The sequence below is a fragment of the Syngnathus leptorhynchus genome, chromosome 6 (assembly GCF_054491065.1).
Source record: "Syngnathus leptorhynchus isolate UIUO chromosome 6, UIUO_Slep, whole genome shotgun sequence".
Lineage (NCBI taxonomy): Eukaryota > Metazoa > Chordata > Actinopteri > Syngnathiformes > Syngnathidae > Syngnathus > Syngnathus leptorhynchus.
Window position 1 is genome coordinate 3,500,450 of NC_141200.1, and position 12,776 is coordinate 3,513,225.

General features: G+C 41.2%; 3 protein-coding genes across 12 annotated transcripts in view; 2 read left to right on the forward strand and 1 right to left on the reverse strand.

The window, feature by feature from the left end:
* Positions 1 to 5,052, forward strand: part of LOC147055343 (pleckstrin homology domain-containing family A member 7-like) — a 39,781-nt gene extending 34,729 nt beyond the window's left edge. For 2 of the 9 annotated variants that reach the window (XM_085913472.1, XM_085913473.1), the window contains 11 exons: positions 104 to 205; positions 277 to 388; positions 477 to 607; positions 762 to 959; positions 1,039 to 1,129; positions 1,224 to 1,318; positions 1,400 to 1,594; positions 3,350 to 3,502; positions 3,569 to 3,702; positions 3,844 to 3,974; positions 4,211 to 5,052. In XM_085913472.1, the coding sequence (XP_085769598.1) occupies positions 104 to 205; positions 277 to 388; positions 477 to 607; positions 762 to 959; positions 1,039 to 1,129; positions 1,224 to 1,318; positions 1,400 to 1,594; positions 3,350 to 3,502; positions 3,569 to 3,702; positions 3,844 to 3,974; positions 4,211 to 4,239 (1,371 nt within the window). In that variant the 3' untranslated portion in view covers positions 4,240 to 5,052. The remainder of the gene's footprint in view (positions 1 to 103; positions 206 to 276; positions 389 to 476; positions 608 to 761; positions 960 to 1,038; positions 1,130 to 1,223; positions 1,319 to 1,399; positions 1,595 to 3,349; positions 3,503 to 3,568; positions 3,703 to 3,843; positions 3,975 to 4,210) is intronic. The other 7 variants (XM_085913469.1, XM_085913471.1, XM_085913470.1 and 4 more) reach the window with 6 other exon arrangements.
* c6h11orf58 (chromosome 6 C11orf58 homolog) lies at positions 4,318 to 5,981 on the reverse strand. Its single transcript, XM_085913478.1, has 5 exons — positions 5,809 to 5,981; positions 5,499 to 5,582; positions 5,162 to 5,222; positions 4,819 to 4,928; positions 4,318 to 4,750 (listed from the first exon to the last, which is right to left on the reverse strand). The coding sequence occupies exons 1-5, from the start codon at positions 5,860 to 5,862 to the stop codon at positions 4,559 to 4,561; spliced, it is 501 nt and encodes a 166-aa protein (XP_085769604.1). The 5' UTR covers positions 5,863 to 5,981; the 3' UTR covers positions 4,318 to 4,558.
* A 55-nt stretch (positions 5,982 to 6,036) lies between these two features.
* The window catches only part of LOC147055345 (transcription factor SOX-6-like), a 51,124-nt gene continuing 44,384 nt past the window's right edge, over positions 6,037 to 12,776 (forward strand). For both annotated transcript variants that reach the window (XM_085914075.1, XM_085914076.1), the window contains exons 1-2: positions 6,037 to 6,063; positions 7,297 to 7,831. The gene's annotated coding sequence lies outside the window, so the exon portion shown is untranslated. The remainder of the gene's footprint in view (positions 6,064 to 7,296; positions 7,832 to 12,776) is intronic.

A 12,776-nucleotide genomic window follows, 5' to 3' on the forward strand; every position in this document is an offset into this window, starting at 1 on the left:
ACAAAGAAGTGCTTGATGGGATTTTGGTCTTCCCCACTAACCTCGTCCAACCTTGCTTTGTGGAAACCAACGTTTTTTTTGTTGTTGCTGTGATATGTCGCAGGAAATGACACGTGCTTGGGAGGACTACAGCTGGCTGGAGAATTCAGTGGAGCAATTGAGGACGGCGCTACAGGCCCGCATGAACCACAGCGCCACCCCTCAGGTGAGGTCAGGTACTGCATCAGGACGGGACAGAATTGACACCAGTGCGTGTGGGCATGTGCACCGACGCAGCAAGAAAAGGGCGAGATGAAGCGCGAGCTGTGGAGGATCGAGGACGTGATGGCGGGACTGAGCGGCAGCAAAGCCAACTACAAAGTTACCATCGACTCGGTGCAAAACCCGGGTTGGTTGGCCCGGACCCGCCCCTAAAATCCGTTAAATAGTTATTTTTAATTAAACAATTGTACCTAATTTCTTTGACTTGCTCGCAGAGAGGAAGTTAGTGCCTTCCGTGTCGGAGCCCAGCGTGCCTTCTTCCACCGCCGACGTCCAGCCGCCTCCCCGTAGCTCCGTCCCGAGCGTCTTCTCGCAAACGTTGCCTCACAACTTTGTGCCAAAGTGGGTAAGTGGAGAGTCGCCTCGTCGGGTCTGAGAGGTCAGCGGCATGAAAAGCGTTGTTTTTTTTACATCATTGCTTATTTTTACACGAACATTCCCAAACGGTGTGTCATCTCACGCATGAACATCCGCTAGCAACAATTCTCCTTTACCTCAAGGCAGAGGACGGCGCTCCCCCCCGACCGCCGCTCCCTCGCCAGTACGACTACGAGGAGACGCCGCCCGCCGTGCCGCCGCTGCCCAAGGAGGCGTCTGCAGCCATCCGCCACACGTCGGTGCGAGGCCTCAAGCGACAGTCCGACGAGAGGAAAAGGGACCGGGAGGGCGGACACTATGTCCTCAATGGAGACTGTAAGGTACGGTCACATCCACTTTCCACACAATTCCACAGTGCATTCCTAAATTTGAATATTTTATATTTTTGTGTGCTGGCAGACCGACTTGCGTTCGTACCTGAGCGAACCCGAGCTGCTGGCTATTACTCACCAAAATACAAATGCAGACAACCACCACCGTGATCCCAAAGGTATTGTTATGTAACACAGCTAGCTGGTAGCTCGTGTTGTTAGCAGCTTTGTTATGTCACCTTTATTTATTTTGATCACGTGTCGCCGGAGCAGGTCTGTCGGGCACGTCGTGGCAGATAGCCAACAAGTCGGATGCCCTGTCATCCTTCGTCACGCTGAGGAGACGCCCCGGTACCGCCGTGGACAGGGTGAGGGGTCACGCTTCCTGAACTCGTCATCATTTCCAAAACTGTATATTAAATTATTTTCCCCCATTGTGTGTCTCCCAGCAGGAGAGACCCAAGAGTGCCTTGGACTGTTTGTCCTCCGAGTACGCGGGCGGCACGCTTCCTCCCCACCGCGGCGGGCGAATGAGCGCCGAGGAGCAGCTGGAGCGCATGAAGCGCCACCAGAGGGCGCTGGTGCGCGAGCGCAAGCGGAACCTCAGCCAGGGCGAGCGCTCCGGCGCCCCGCCGCCCGCCTCCGTACGTTACCTCCACCCGTCGGCGGCGACGGCCTCCACCCTCGCGCTTTCCCGCAGAAGCCAGCCGCATAGTAACCTAGCAGGGATGCTAACGCGCTAAGCCGCATGAGCTAACGAGCTACCAGCTAGCTTGGTTAATGCTTTAAGAACAACGAAAATGGGGAGAGCCTTGTTGGACCTCGTTGACCGGACGTTGAATGTGAACCACAGAGAAGCTAAGGCGTTTATTTATCTATTGAGGGATATTTTCAGTATATAGCTGTACAGTATACAGGAATATATTTTGTAGCCATTCGTTATATAGATCTAGAGGCCATAGTTGGTATGTTTTCAGGTTGGACAGGGAATGTTGGTGGCGAAAGATGGTTTCCCCACACCTTGTTCTTTCCATCAAAATCTAAGTGCCTTGTTTCACACCATCCGATTTTGCCTTGGTCCCAAATGTTTTACTATTTTAGCCATCACTTTTGTTTTTCTTTGAAAATCGCATAGGTTTTCTGTAATAACGGTACTTGTGTTGAGCAAATTTTGATTTTTACCGAGTGATGCTAATAACGCTAACGATGACATCATGCTTAATAATTGCACTTTTTGTCCATTAAGTTCATTCAAATCACAACAAAGTGATCAATATTTGATCACCTTCCAGAACGTCGAACCTTATATTTTATTTATCTTATTTATTCCACAAACGTACCGGTACTTTTATGCCATTTTTTTTTTAAAAACAGGATTTAACTGAGCTCGCGGTCTTCTGTTTACCAGCCAAGCTGGTTTGAAGTTATGCTGAAATGCGGTCGTGATTGAAGAAATGCAATAATACAAAAGATATATATTGTATATAAGAATAGTTTTAACAAGGGAGCAAATGACTGATGGGAACCAAAAAACGGAAACAAGGTGAAATGGACTCAAGACGACGCAGCTAACTCTATCCCACTGGGATAAACGAAAATTATAGCATTTTTGTGTGTTTAAAAAAAAAACAAAAAAAAAAGTACATGAGATGTCAACACGGGCCAAAAACGCCACCCCCGTCTTCAGTTGTGTTAAATTTAACAAATTTGTGTTAAATAACTTTCGCATCCATGTTGAGAGGCTGCTTAAAAAAAAAAAAATAATAATAATAAAATAAATAAATAAAAAAACCTTAAAAGTTTTTTTTAGGTCGACGCCGACTACTGTAAATCAAGCCAGTTCCAGTTCTGTCTTACATGAACATTTTCGGTTGAGCCCAATGACGACACAACTCCCAGCGGTTAATAATTATCATAATAATAATAATAATTTGATTTTTTTACCACTGGGGATGGAGGGGTGGCGTTTAGGTCAAGTAGATGCCTAACTGTATGCCACCAAGAAGCAACTCTTGTAGACATTTGCACTCCACAATAAAGAGTGTTTGCTTCCCAGGTCCGCCGTTTTCTTCGTCTATGGCCCGCATCGGGTCTGCATGCTTTTTCTTTCTCTCCCTTTGTCACTTCTTCTTCCCCCGAACGCAAGCACGGAAGTGGCCAGCTGCTGCCGGCTGCACCCGGAGGACGCATTGCATGGCTTTGGATGATTACTCACACAAGTACTACACACTACACACACACAGACACACACACACACACTGGATGTAAATACAACATTTTAATCTTGTGCCTGCCTAATGAGACTCAAATCTACCCGGATGGACGTTATATTAATCTGCAGTGCTGATTTGTGGCTGCGTAGAATTATCACGTTTTCACTACTTGGTTGCCTCCCTCAGGAGTTCGATTGTCGGGAGGAGCGTCCCGGGGCAGAAGGCCAAAGCGATGAAGGTCACAAGGAGGGAGGAGGGGAATGGGTGACGGCCAAGGCCAGGCTGGTCAGAGAAGTGGACGTGGAGCCACTGGACTACGACCTCGACATCAGCAGAGAGGTGGGACCTGCTCGATGATGATGTCCATGGTGGTGGTGATGATGATGACCATCTTGGGTCTTGCAGCTGTCCAAACCAAAGAAGGTATCCATCCCAGAGCGTTATGTGGAGTCGGATCCAGAGGAACCGCTGAGCCCGGAGGAGGAGGAAGAGCGAAGTCTTCGTACGGAACGTATCAGGAAGATCCTCACAAAGTCCAAGTAAGCGACCGGACGCTTGATTAGGAACACGTCGAATCATAGCTATTATATCAGTCCATGGGATTAAGATGAATTTACAAAATGACAAGCACCACCTTGTTTGGGACGGGTCACAAGGCTAAGAAACATTTGTGACCCCAGCGTTCAGAATTTGCAGTCAGCATCATTGGACCTGAGCGAACTGGACTTGGTTCTTCAAGAGCAGGAGAAGATAATGAAGGCATCGCAGGCGCTCGCTTCACAGGCGTCCAGGAAGAGCAAACTGGTGGCAGGTTTGGAACCTACTACAGTATTGCATTTTAGTTCATGTCTGATGAACAGTGATGCCTGACTCACGGGCTCCCTCTAGCGTTGTGGTTAAGTATAGACAAGAACATTTTGTTGATAGATTCTAAAGAAAAACGACACATTCAAGATCATTAACATATCCAACAGTTGTATTTGTCAGCTTCAAACTTAAAGTATAACTCTTGAATTCTGATTACAATTTTTTTTTTTGTCCCCTTAGCCAAAGCTGCTGCCGCTGCTAGCAAGTGACAACCTCCACTGTCCTCGAAAGGAGACCTAATGTAGGAACACAAGGAGACCTTTTAAATTAAAAACGGAAAACACAAACATTTTACAACAGTTTTATTTTTATGAAATAGTTTGACCAGCTTGTAGCGTCACCTAGTGGTCACACAATGTATTTGCTACTAACAAGAACGACTAATCGTTCACTTTACAAACTAAATGAACAAATAAGAGAAACCTGTGTCTGTTGTCTCCTTTTAAAGTAAACCCGTGATATTGGAACATGCAACAAGACATTGATTACGTACGCTGCAAACGATAAAAAAAAAATCTTTAATATCTCCTATGATGACTTGACAAAAGACATTTTGTAAGGACTTTTCCGTTCGCCAACTTCCGTCCCGCTTTTTTCTGGGATGCTCGTGTCCTTTTCTGCTGCATTCTCTGTCTTGTTTGAATCGCACACTTTGTCCTCAACGTCTTTGGACTCGGTAGCGGGCGTCTCCGACGCAGGCCGGAACTCACTCGGCTCAGACTGCGGGGTAAGAAAAATTGTCACTTAAAAGACTCAGGACCGGTTGAGAGACGGCGTGTTCCGCTCACCTCGCTGAAGCCGAGTCCACAGTGTCGCCGGTCGCGTCCCGACAACTTCTCGTCCATGCCGCGCTGGTACTGCATCTCGAGGCGCTCGCTAATTTGCTCGTCCTCCGTTCCTGTGGAGTACACAGTAGTCACGGCACGCCCGCGCACGCTTCACTTCCGCGCACGGAGAGAGCGGCGCGGCGAGCGGGCGGTGGAAAAAAAAAAAGATATGTTAGTTGTGCCTAAAGAAAAAGATTCTTTTGCTATTACATTAATCGATTATTTAATCTGTAATCCATTATTATTGAGATAAAATATGTGGTTAATAGACAGTTGATTACAATTGTGGTTAGTTTATTCTTACCACTGCGGATGTGTGATGTCGACTTGTGGTCGCCAATGACAAGACGTCCAGTGCGTTCTTTCTTTAAAAAATAAAATAAAAGACAAACATGATTATAAACGTCACTCTAAATTCACACTAACAGGAAACACCAAACTAAGAGTTGATCATTTAAAGAAAGGAGGTTAACAAACTGTATTCCAAATTTCTTTTGAAATGAATGGAAATGCAAACATTTCACGAAATTTCATTTTGTCACAAGGGCGTGTGCAACAAATTGCTTCCCCTCAACTTTACCCGGAACCATTTCCTAATTAGTGAGAACATGCAAAACATGTCAGCTTTTAAGGGGGATCACCTTGGAGGCTCCCATCAGCCGGAGAAACTTCTGCTTCCTTTCGTCGCTTCCCAGGTCAGCAGAGGCCCACTGGGTTGACTCTTCCTGCACGTGCAAACACAACAGATTATATCTCAATTATCGACTGTTAATTGTGCGCAATACTTTTATTTGACTACTGTTTTAAAGATGGTTTACAAGATCACTGCGTTCAGGTAGCGGAGTGAACTTTTGGACATTAGCCGACATGCTAATGAGAAGCTAACCCTCTACTCGTATATTCCGCGGCTTTATTTGTTGACTAACACATCATTTTGAACAATTGACTCACTTCGCTCGAAGACGCTGGTCGTTTAGTGCCGTGTTTGTCACACGGAGAACTCATAGTTTTTGTTAGTTGGGTAGAAACACTAAAAATAACAAAACAATCGTGACATGTAGAAATGCCTATAACTGGACGTTGTGTCGTCACTTCCGATTGAGTCTTCTTCGTTTTCAAGGATTGCAGAGCAGCGATGCAACACTGGCCCTCTGCTGCCTTGAGCGGTGAAATTGTGGAAAGACACCTTAATTCATTTTGTTCTTGGTACAGTATGTAAAACTAATTCCGAAAAAATATTGTTTATGATGTTGGTCTGTTACCGTATGCAGGAATCTTATCTTTCAGCAAAAGCTTAAAATTTTACGTCACTTATGTTGCAACAATTATTTCAGCTCAATTAACTCGTGTTAAAATCGATCTTCAGCAAAGACTAATCTATCATAAATTCTATCATTTTATCAATAATTCTATCATTTTGCACCCTTCATTTCTTTTGTAACTAAAAAGTCAATAAAAGCGTTTCACGTGACTATTTTATGTCGTGCTGGAATATAATTTAATTTTTAATTGAATGTCGGACATTTTTACACTGCATTATTATTAGTACTATCATTATTATTATCGTTATTATATTATCATTATTATTATTATTATTGCTATACACTCCTATTTAATATTTTCTATAGCTGCGAGTTATAACACATACTGCTTGTCATGCATAAGGTCTACCAATAGATGTCGCTAGAATAAGTATTAACGTAAAAGAGACGCACAAAACTTTGAAATTCAATTTTGTCCATATCTTTGACGGATGGTGATTATGTTCCGGTTTGACATATGTGTGGTATTAGGTATGCATTTTTGGTCATTTTTCTTATGATTACGTTTATCTTCATTGATTGGCTTCTATTGAAGTTAGGGCTAGATACAATGTGGTTAAAGTGTCAAATAAAAACGTTTGCAATGCCATTAAGTATTATTTTAACAATTCATCTTTAATAAAAATAACACTAAGATCTCGATAAAACAAGCATTTATCAATTCTTTTTGTCATGTTAAAATACTATGTTGTGCTGCGGGATTAGTTAGTTCACGTCACGTCAATAGGGCTTCCTTATTTTGCTGCAAGTGGAAAATGTTTGCATCATAACTTTGCCCAGTCACATTTTTCTTGAAAATAGTTACTTTTGCAAACTGAGAGACAAAGTAGAAACACTTTCTGCAACATATTTTCAATCCAATCCAAGATCATTACCACATTATTCAAATCTGTACAAAACTATCCACTATGAACATAAAACTGGTCACGCGAAACATTTTAGCCAGCATTTGTCCTTTTTACTTTCCTGTAAATCCCAAACTTGACTCTACAACCATTAAACATTTAATTTTTTTTTTTTTTTTTTTTGCTTCTGACTTGTCAGCACAGGTATTTAATGACTTAACTTCCCGTGAGATTATAATGATATTTACTTTCTTTCCTTTTCTTTATTTTAGGACATAAATGCAAGAGCAGCGATGGAAGAACAGAAGACATTTTTTTATTGCCAAAGTTCTTGAACGGGCCCCCCAAGGAGAGCATGAGAGAGAGAGAGCAAGAGAGAAGGGTAACGAGAAAGAGAGAGAGAGAGAGAAAGAGAGGGAGTGAGTGAGAGAGAGAGAGAGAGAGAGAGAGGAGGGGTTAACTCTCCGCTCCGTGTCTCTCTATCAGTCACTGGGTCACATACACTCTCACTTCACGTCCACATCGCGCCGGACGGGGAAGGAAGGACTAACTTTTCTTTTTTTTTTTTTCCCCGCCCCAAAACAACAAGACCGGGACCGGGACCCAACTTCCCACTTTCCCCTACTTCCCCCCTACACACACTCTCACGCTCTGTGAGGACTTGTTCGCCCGCCCCCAAGCCACCCATGCACTCCCTCCACCGCATCCCAAGTGCGCAATGGTGACTTTACGCACGGGATTGGACGTCTTCGGCTTCTTGTGATTCAAAGTTGCGGCATCAGGAGTCTCATCGCAAAAAGCGTGCAGGTAAGAAACAAGTCATGGTTTACTTGTGGAAAGTTGTACAAAAAAAAAAAAAAGTCGCCCTAATCATGTTTTGTTATTTATTTCAACAAGAACTACTCAGTTCACACCATGCTGATGACGTCAAATGAATATGATAAGCGACAATTATTTTTTTGGGGATCATAAAGCAGCAACGCACAAAAATGCATTAAAGTTTGCACAATCAGTATAAACCTACTAATTCTGCAACAAGTTTTAAACAAAGTAAAAATATGTTTGAATAGCCACTAGTGCATCTTACATTTGAATGAGAGTAAGGATAATTTTGCATTTTCCAAATAAATAACTGTTTGACTATCTGGTGTTGGAAATTGTGGAAACAGTTATGTCCCATAGAATCACTAATACTGCATGTTGCGTTCTGATAGTGTTGTGAAATCCAGTATTTTCCAGAAAAAAAAATGTTTTTGTCATCTAAACAAAAAGTGAATAATGAAATGTCACTCACGTCCAATTTGTCACATTTCCGATGAGTTCAGTCAGAAAAGTTCAAATATGAATCATGACAGCCAATGTGTCACGACAGACAACTAATACTGATTTTAAAAAGTGACTTTTTACAGGAAACATTTTTTTTAGGAATAACAACTCCCACTATCGACACAAAAATTCTGCAGGAGACTTGGAAAAAGTTGGTAAATATGTTAAAAATGACTATTTGGTGAGGAAAAAATGCATCATTTCAAATGAAAGCAATATTGTCACTCAGGATGTCACTATGCAGCAACAATTTGAATATTCTTGAAAAAAAAAAAAAGATCTTAATCTAGACATCTTTCATTTTCACAAAAACATTGGCAACATTTTGCAATTATCTCAAAACAATTTTGTATGAAGTGCACTAATGTTTAGAAGAACCACCGGGTTGCCATCTCGACTCATCTATGTGTCAGGAATATTGAACTTCAAGTCTGAATGTTTGTAATAACTATAAGTCGACTCATTTATTCTGTAAAATCATAAATAAATAAATTAAATTCATGCCCCTTTCTTATATAACGGCTATCAATAGATGTTGCAGAAATGTTTCATTCCGAGCACAAATGTTTATTTTTGACACCGAGAAAGTTGCATTTCATTCAAGATTAAAAAGATGACTGGTTGATTTCAGAAACAAACAGTAAACGATGAACATAAGTGGGCTTGTTAATGCTGCAAAACTATAAATGAACAAATGTAATTTGACGTGGCAGTGTTACTAACGACTTAGTGGAGTCATAAATACAGCAAAAATGTCATATTTTGAATCTGAAGTAAAAATGTTGATAGTGACCTTCAGCAGCAGACTTATAATGCTGCAAAAATGTGGAAATGGAAAATGTTGCTAATGAGCCTCAGTAAGAATGATCCTTTTCAGTAAATGTTTTTATAAAAACCACAAGTAGACACGCTAATACTGCAGACATTAAAAATGTTCATAATGACCACAAAAGACTCATCAGTCTTATAAAAAAAAATGTCAAATTTGAAGTAAAACTGTTCACCGTGACCACCACTAGACCATCAATACTGCAAAAATGTTCAATTTGACATCAAAACATGATATATGACTGCAAGTAGATTCATTAATTCTGCAAAAAAATGTTACATTTCACGTAAAAATGTAAATAAAGACCGCCGGTAGAACATCAATATTTTAGCACTTGCCCTTTAATGGATTGAATGAAAATGTTGACTTTGATGTCAAAATGTGAATAATAAACCTCCTTAATTCTTTTGAATTGAAAAAACATTGCAAATATGGCAACTATAAATCAAAGTGTATGTTGAATCTGTAAATTTATTTCGGTAATGTCTGTTCTGTACCAAATGTACTCATTGGATTCATGCCAGACCTTTTAATGACATGTTGTACATCTTCGACGCACATACGTTATATTATCCAAGTGAATTTGTTATTTATTGCTAATATGTGTTGAAGTAACATGACAAGCTGACCCCACTTTGGGGGAGGGGGGTGACTTCTTGGGATAAAGTGGGTGGTGGTCCTATCCTATTAACTTTCCGCCTCTTTCGGGGCGTGTGGGGGGGTCCGAAGACTTGAGTCATGTGTAAAAATAGAGCATCACAACATGGAGTAGAAGCATGAGGAGAAGACAATAAGGCCTGATGGTCATGCGTTGATATTGTGAAGTCAGCAAGCGGCTGGCAGAGGGTACGGGAGGACACGCTGGCTCGAAAAAGGGGGGCAAGGAGGGGGGGGGGGTTGTCCTGCAGGCGGCTGATAGCGGTCTCCTCGGGGTGGTCCCCTCGCTACACCTCATAGATAACGCTTACGCGTGTTTGCTTTCTGCATACACAAATGACACACCAAAAAAGTGATTTGACGCCTCCAATAATAATTCCTTTGCGGAGACAATTTAATATAGCACACAACATATTTTCTGTCCCTGTGTGTAAAACAATCTGAGTGGGGGTCTTATATGTGGGGGTCCGAAGTTGATCTCCTATGGCATTCTGTGCGCAGCAGGTGCTGCGGCCCGACGTTCCCTCATAAGGTAAAGTGGCATTAGTGCGTCCAAATGGCAGACTTATATATAGGCTGTCAATTCAGCACATTGTCCCCCGGCCTGCATAGCTGTTCTGCGAAGACCCTCCTCTTCTTCCTCTTCCTCCTCTTCCTCACAATCAGTCGAGCGCAAGAGATATCCCCGTTGAAAGAAGACAAAAGTTTTGCGCTCGCTGCGAATCATACGAAGAGCGTTTGGAAGTAGTGTGTCAAATGGCTGTTCCTAATATTTTGGTATTCTAATATAGTGGACAGACATTTTCAAAGTTGCCCATATTGCCAGGGTAGACTCACTTTTTTCACTGTAATTGTTTTTTTTTTTTTTTTGCGTTCTTTTAGTAATCAGCAGTCGAACATGGGATGGGTTCACCAAAAACAACGGTTTCTGACAAAAAAGCGGAGAAAATGAGATTTTGCAAAAAGAAACATGTCAAGCAGAACATTGACTGTTGCTTTTGTGACACCTCAATCGAAAGAAAAGAAAGAAATGTGACTGGGGAAGCACTTTTAAAGGCAAAATATTCATTTATTTATTTACGCATCCTCTGTAATCCAGCAGAATCGAATGCAACTGAAATTTGATTTCAGTTATTCGCTTCTAAATACAAAACAGGTTTGAACATCAGCACTCAATATGTGCAATTGTTTCAACAATTGTTGCGCTATAATTTGAAGTCTTTTTTTTTTTTTTTTTTCAGTGGTATGCATTTCTTAAGTGTGGCGAAACCTAACCACAACTACGCACTTAGGCTTTTTGGCATTAGTCAGAACCGCCACCACTATATAAGTACAGAACTGAACGCCGTTATTAAAGACGACCCGGCTGCCGGTCCACATACAAGCCCGTTTGCTAGCTAGACCACAAACTCAAAAGCTCGCTAGCTTAATATAGCTTATAAAGATTATACCAAACCGAGTTACGCATTGATTTATTGAACTGCATCTGCGTCATCCAAATAAGCTTAATAGGAATTTTACATTTATTGTTAGGTACTATTTTTAAAGAAAGTTGATGAAATGCTAACATGCTAACAAGCCGTGTGATATAAGCGCTTGTGTCTGTTTTGAAACGTTTGCTTTCCTAATGATTTGCCATGGACTGGTAGGCTACATATGTTGTCTGAACGCAAATTTTACATTTGTCGCAAATGCTCCAAGCCTACTGTAAGTGCACATTAGCAGCCCTATACAGTATATACTTATCTCGGGCACACCCAAATTGCAGCGTTGCAAACACAAAGAATAAAGAAAGACGACTGAATGAAGATGAAACACCCATGCGCACAGGACCCCAAACTTGGCATTTTCTTTACCCAAGTTGCTAAAGTTTGGTACACTGTTAGTATAAATTCTTCCCAGGATTTACTTTAGTTTACATTTGTTCGTCTGTATCTTTAATATCAATAGTAACCTCTAATATCAATTATTTATCTTTTGTTGAAAGAAATGTATCCCTCCCCAAGTGAAATTTCTTTCAAATGACAAATCTCTGCTGTATCAGTTGAATTAGACAAATATGATAAAATTATTCAACTTTGGATTGTAGTAAATCCATATTTCATTGTAAACATTTGTAATGGAAATAATATACAAATGTTTCGATATTTTGAATATTTCTCAGTGTCATACCGCTTCTTCTACTCATGTTGATATTATGCTATATGTTAGCATTCAGATGTTTAGCATTGTTCTCATTCTTACTGGAAATACTATACAAGGATAAATATATATTTTCCGGTAACTATCATTGGAATGCTTGCTAAACACATAAACAGACAAGATATAATAATGTTGAGTTAATGAACTGAAATAGTTATAGAAAGCAAAGGGTCTTACAAAATAATGGTCAAGAGCCAAAGAGAGTTAGCAGATGACTTAGCGGCAGATGTACACTTATAGCGACTTACTCTTTTGCTACCATCCTGCTATGTTAGCTTACCAATTGTTAGCATGATATAATTGTATCAATTCACTTATCAATCTGATTTCATTACTTTGCTATTTTGCTACATCTTAGCATATTAGCATGGTCATATTTTTGGATAAGCTTTAATCGAAAACACTTTTACGAGTTCATCAACCCGCCCCTGCAACACGCCCTGTGCCTTAAAACAAAAACAAAAAAAAAAAGGAGAATGTTAATGCTAGACTGAAAGTGATGTGTAATTGTGTCTCGCATTGTTGACTCAGACTGGAGAGGCCATTGTGGTGCAGCAGGTTTCTATTAGGAGCGTCAAAAAAAATAAAGATGAAATATTGGTGGCGCCGTCGTCACGGTGCCTCATTGTTGCTGGCACACTCCACTCACTCTGACTAATCAGTACCACGCCGGCGATAAAAAACACTTTGGACCACAAAACGTATTTATATAGTCTGCTGTCGCTCACATCCAGATAG